Source organism: Oryza brachyantha, chromosome 2, assembly GCF_000231095.2.
Source record: "Oryza brachyantha chromosome 2, ObraRS2, whole genome shotgun sequence".
Taxonomy (NCBI): domain Eukaryota; kingdom Viridiplantae; phylum Streptophyta; class Magnoliopsida; order Poales; family Poaceae; genus Oryza; species Oryza brachyantha.
The window spans coordinates 2,341,024-2,347,521 of record NC_023164.2 but is presented as its reverse complement, the minus strand read 5'-3'; the positions used below and the strand labels follow the sequence as shown (position 1 = coordinate 2,347,521).

Below are 6,498 nucleotides of genomic sequence, written 5' to 3'. Positions count from 1 at the left end.
TTAATACGTCATTAGCACATGTTGGTTACTGTAGCACTTATGACCAATCACGTACTAGTTAGGCTTACAAGATTCGTCTTACGATTTTCCTATAACTGTGTAATTAGTTTTAATATTCATGTATATTTAATGCCCCATTTAAGTGTCCAAAGATTCGATGTGATGTTTTTGAAAACTAAACATGACTTTAGCTATATCTCGGAAACCGTGCGCCACCGATCTGCAAATGTGTGCACCTCCTCGTGTTACCTTAATTTCTGCTCGGACTTAGAGCATCTCCAAGAGAATGACCATCTCACTTGACATACTTAAATTTGGTAATTTTACACAAAAAAATATCCCCCAACAGAGTGGCTATTCGACTTGCCATAACTTGAGTCCTTAATGGCCAAATCTAATAACTCATTCTCGCACTATCACAATTGCTATCCGTGGGTCCCATGTGGATGGGACCCTCTTGTCATCCTCCCCTTGCCAAGATTTAGAGAGTGTGAATGGATAATCTCTTGGATACGCTCTTAGAATTCGAGTTTTCTAAAATGAATGGCTAAATTTTAATTTGGAGAGTCAAAATTTATCCATTCTCCTAAAGATGCTCTTATAAGCTACTCCCTCCATGTTTTTTCTGACGCAGTTGAATTTTTATTTACGTTTAACCATTTATATTTATATTATTCAAAAATTTTGTTCAAACATACAAAATTATAAATCATACTTAAAGTTACTTTAGTAATAAATCAAATGATAATTAAATACTCAATAATTATATAAATTTTTTGAATAAGATAAATGGTAAGGTAGATCAAAAAGTCAACGTCGTCAAAAAAAAAATTAGAGTAGTAAAATTTTAAGGAGCTGATTATTTGGTTTTTCTATAAAAACTAAATGATATATTTTCAAATAAGAAATAGTTTTTAAATAATATATATATATATATTCTTAGCGATATAAAAGTCAATAAAAAATACTAAAAAATAAACCACAGTGACCCCAAAAAATCAATTATAAATTTAAGGTTGCAAATTCAAATTTTTTTCATAAACATAAGCATCAACATAATCAAAAAGATGAGGATATAAAATTTAACTTTAACTTAGAGTAGATTTTCAGTTTTTTATCGTAGTTTATTTTTTATCATTAGCTTTTAGTTCCACAAAAACATTCGTATATATAACTTTTATTCACAAATTATATTTTATTTGTACTCATAATAAACTCAGTTGAAATGGGAACAAGATCATCTTACTTAAGTCACAGTGGCTAACACGTGGGTCTATGGCGTTGAGATGACCCATTATCTGTCCTCCTGTCGGATTAATTAGATTTATGCCATTATAAATTTGCCAGTTTTGAAATATGTAATTACTATTGAACTAATTATAAGAATGCTATTATAATTTTAGAACTATTTCAGATATGTTATTTTTGGACCAAATTGCCCTTTGCACATACCAATGACGCAGTGAACAGCAGAGGGGGCAATATGGTCCAATTTTTTTTTAAAAAACCCACTGAAAGGGTATGAAGTGGCATATTTCAAATAGTTCTGAAATTATAATAGCATCCTTACAATTAGTCAAATAGTAATGTCATATTTAAAAACTAGCCACGCATGGATATAATTAATCCTTATCTGTCCTGGCCGTGTTCGTTGGAGAGGAGGTAAGTTAACGTACCTTGGCACGGAAAACGTAATAATAGATTAGTACATGATTAATTAATTATTAATTATTAAAAATATAAAATAGATTGATATGATTTTTAAAACAACTTTTTATAGAAAATTTTTAAAAAATAACCTATTTAGCAGTTCAGGAAGCGTGGGCGTGGAAAACGAGGTGGATAAATTAACTAAGGGCATATACAATAATATAGACGGCTGATGTCTATTTGATATATAGAGACAACTAAATAGACAGTATGTACAATAGGTTGTCTATAGCATATTTAATACATCATTTTTTATGTTTATATTTGTTACATGCAATCAATACATGAAATATTTCTCTAGAGAAAGTTTGCATGTAACTTGGGAGCACGTGTCCAAGCAGTAGACGAATGAAGAGACAACAATCTAGTTTTTCTTGAGTTAATAATGCCACGTAAGATGAATAATCTGATATGGAGGCTGCTGTCTAGTATATGCCCTAAGAGGGGGAACGAACACAGCCTAATCGATTAGGCTAAGAAAAAATTCATGATTGGCACGTCTTGGCATGTTAATTGCGGATAAGGAAACAAACACATCAATAAAAACAACTCTGATTTTTGTTTCTTGAAGCGCGTATTGCGGAACCTATTCGTAATGTTGGAATAAAAAACAACACTACTTTATAAACATGGGCCTAAATTAAAATAGTATTAAATTTAGAGCAATTACTATTCTATTTTTTTATTCGATACGGTTAACTTTTGGTTATACATTTAAGTATTTGTCTTATTCAAACGTCGTCACAAATATGTAAAATTATAAGTTATTCGTTTTTATTTGACGTCGCTAGCTTTGGATGTGTCCATTCATTTTATTCAAAAGATTATATTTAAAATTATTAATTATGTTCTGTTAAGAATGACTTATAACTTCCCATACTTGCATCAAAATTTTAAATAAGACAACAAGTTAAAGTTTAGAATTCAACCATGTTAAAAAAGGGAGTACTACCTCTATTTCGTGCGATCTTTCTCCTTCGCTTGCCGCGCCAAGGCAGGAAACCACGGCGGCCTCGTTCGCCGCGCCCTTTCTTCCAAGGCGGGGGGAAGCTCCGTCCGCGGCGATCTCCCCGCCGTGCTCAGCCACGTTCGCGAGGGTGGGAGCGGGTGCGTCCAGAAGGATCCGTATCCCCTATCGGAGGCGGCCACTAAGGTAATCCATGATCCATCCCCAGCAGTTTCGTTCGAGCAGGCTTCTTTTTTGTTCGTGAGTAGCAGAACGGATTTCAAAAAAGAGGCACCTGCACCACATGAGAATACGAAATTAAGAACACACTGTAGCTCTCCCGCCCCCTGAATGGATAGGTGAAGATGATGCCTTGACCCCAAATTTTGGGTGCTAATGGATTTTGTAATTGTCTACTTCTACTAGATGGGTTATTAGAAGGCATCATCCATAGTTCTCTCAGTACTGGGTGTTTAGTTTCCAAAAATTTTTGGATAGATATCATGTCGGACGTTTGACCAGATGTGCGAATAAGTTTTCGGACACGAATAAAAATCCAAGTTTCATAGCTCGCGGGGAAATTACGAGATAAATCTTTTGAGCCTAATTAATCCATTATTAGCATACATGGGTTACTGTGGCACTTATTTCTAATCATGTTCTAATTAGGCTCAAAAATTTGTCAAACGATTTCCTTTTTCTTTTAACTGTGCAATTAATTTTTATTTTCATATATAATGCTCCATTTAAGTTTCCAAAGATTCGATGTGATGTTTTTGAAAAAAGATTTTGGGAACTAAACGGGCAGGATCCATTACTTCGTTCCTCTACATGCATTACCTCTCTCATCAGTAGCATGCAAACTTGTGCCGATCCTTTGTTCATCTCAAGGCCATGTCTTACCCTAATCGTCATTCTTGAGCCACAAATAATCAAGGTTAGTCATGGTGGTGCTGACAGGCCCTGTAAGGTTGTAAGTTTGTGTCTTTCCTTCTGTCATTATTGTGGTGCAATTTTGTTTCTTGCTATGTATAGATGTGATGTTTCTTGATTATTTTCCAATTTCATATGTCAAGTTCATTATTTATGGTCGGATTGCTCACACTGTGGAAGTACCTTTATTCCAGAATCCATCATTTTTTAGACCCAATTATTTGAGGAACTCATAATTAGTGCCTCTTGTTCGAACAGTACTATTCGTATAATAATATATTTTTGATTATCTCCACGGTGTTTTTTTTTTGAACTGATATTTGAAATGCATGGTATGATACATCACAATCGCTTTAGTGTTGTCCAAACATAAAGAAATAAATCCTTATGGTTTGAATTGGCTAAACCTTCTTTTGCAGTTTTCATTTGGAACATGCGCCGTTTGCCCATGTTTTGTTAGAATACTGTTGATGTCATGTATTCCGTTCAGAACTAGCATGTCTTACTAAAAACTAACGTTTTTTATTTTGTTAGGACACGTTCTGAGTCATTTCGTCCATAAATGAAAAATCTACACCATGATATATTATAAAATTTGTAGAATACAAACCCATTGACATTGTTGTTTCGATGCCCATTTGTTAGTTTATACACATATACATTTGCGTTGTCTATGGCTCTCTGAATATCCTTCAGCGCTGTCATATGCTAGCTTTAGTATTGAAAAAAAAAATCCTTTTGTTTTATTTTTCAAAGTAACCAAATGTCACTTCATCCATTTACTTAACACAAGACTTATAGAAACATAATTTTATGCAAGTATTTCCCCTACCAAATTTACCAGTACCATTTTCATGTTTCCAAATTACATATTTTAAACAATTTATTTGATCAAAATTAATATCGCATTCACTTGCGGCATGTTTCTGTGACCAGAGGGAGGCCATATTATGTTTGGCTTTGTATTTCCTTTGATGATTGTATTGTATCTGGATATTGCCTTAGTGGTGTCATCACCTCAATCTCTTTGTTTCATGCGACTTTGTATATCTGAAATGCTCATGTAAGAATATCCCAAACCCTTCTCATATTTCAGCATGAATAAAGAGCATGTGAACGATATTTCTTTCTGGTTCCATAGGTTGTGCATGTCAGTGACCAGACCTTTTCCATCATCATATGCTTCACTTTTAGGTTAATTGATATATCAGAGTTCATCAAACAATCACAAGTGAATAAAGATACATGACTGTATTTGTTAGTGTTCTCTACGTGCTTTAGGTGTAGCTGTATCTTAGTTTGTAGCTAGCTAGGTCTTTATTACCTGAAAAAAAAATCTGGGGATATGACTTTCTATTATATATCCTTTTGCTATAGTTTGTACTGCAGGGATTTTGGCTATGTATTCATATAGCCAAATACCCTTAGATTATGTGACTGAAGTAGTTTGGTCTGCTTTGGTAGTTTCTAATCTGAATTGCTGATATTAACTTTCATTATTCATGCTTCCATTGGATAGTTCATATGGTAAACACATATTCATTCTGTTAATTGGCGCTCTTGAAAAATATGAAAATAGTCATGAGTGGGCATTTCTGTGTCCAGAGCGGTGGTCATTCTGTCGGCCTGCACATGCAACTAGGGCTGTGTTAGATGATACTGTGCTTTTGCTCCATACCTAGACACCTAGTACAACTGTACAAGAAACCAGTTGGAACATGCTTTGTTTGATAGATGCTATTTTTCATTTTTTTTTCAGCTAAATGCACTGCTCGATGAAATCAAGAGAAAGAAGCTCGACACCGTGCCGTGGGTAATGGTGATCAAAACCATCGTGAAGTGCGTGCATATTACCCATGTTTCGATTTCCGGCCTCTTTGAATCACATCTCAAATGGAATGATTTCCATGTTCTCCTTTTGTAGCTTTGAGATTGTTCGGAGGGAGATCCACTTCAGAAACATCCGTCGATCGTGGGGCATTACCGCTGTTATTCTTGCTGGTTACTTTGGTGGATATGCGATGGAAGAGGAGAAGAACAGGAAGAGGACGCAAGCTATGGTGAATTAAGAGGTCTATGAGTAAGTTCAATGGTATAGCTAACTACTGACTCCAAATCATCTATAGCTAATCTAACAGTCAATTCATACAACAGGTACTTACAAAACATATACTATTATATTCTACCTGTCATACACACTACGTCTTATAGTCCGTGCTATAGCCGGCTACAAATCTATAGTCCATTGCTCTTCTCTCTTATCTCTTTATCTCATTAAAATATGTTTAGAGTCAACTTATAGTTTGCTATTGTACCTGCTCTTACATGTTGATATGACACATAATCTAAGGCGTCCCGTTTGTTGTGCAAATGTGGAGTTCTCTGTGATCTAGTCCAGATTTCTCTTTGGATTTGCTCTGAGCTTTCGCTGTCTGTCTCCATTTTGCTGTGTGCTGAGACTGAGATGGGTTACAATGTGGTCTGGGCTCTGGAGGCAGCGTAAGCGTTTCATTGGGGGTCACCTTTTCGCCTTTGAAAAAGTCATACAACAAATTTACAAACGAAAAATAATCTATAAATAAAACTTTTATATACATGTTCTTAGTGATAAAAAAATCCAAGACTAAAAAACAAAAAATAGTCTATAAATAAAACTTTTAAATACATGTTCTCGGTGATAAAAAAATCCAAGGCTAAAAAATGAACTACGATGGAAAAAAACTCTAAAATCAATTTCGAATTTAATATTAAAAATTTAAATTTTGACTTATGGAGGTGATTAACTTGCTTGTAGTTTTGCTTACGCATTTCAACATTTTTGCAGTGGCCTTTCAAAAAAAAAAACATTTTGCAGTGGATATATATGTGTATATACCTACAGTACTAGTCTCAGCGAACGCAGGTAGAAA

General features: G+C 34.5%; 1 protein-coding gene across 1 annotated transcript; it reads left to right on the top strand.

The window, feature by feature from the left end:
• The first annotated feature begins 1,612 nt into the window (after positions 1-1,612).
• LOC102716192 lies at positions 1,613-5,951 on the top strand. The gene is made up of 4 exons (XM_006648280.2): positions 1,613-1,662; positions 2,653-2,863; positions 5,349-5,428; positions 5,514-5,951. Exons 1-4 carry the CDS (start codon positions 1,613-1,615, stop codon positions 5,656-5,658), a joined length of 486 nt encoding a protein of 161 aa, XP_006648343.1. The 3' UTR covers positions 5,659-5,951.
• Positions 5,952-6,498: the final 547 nt, after the last annotated feature.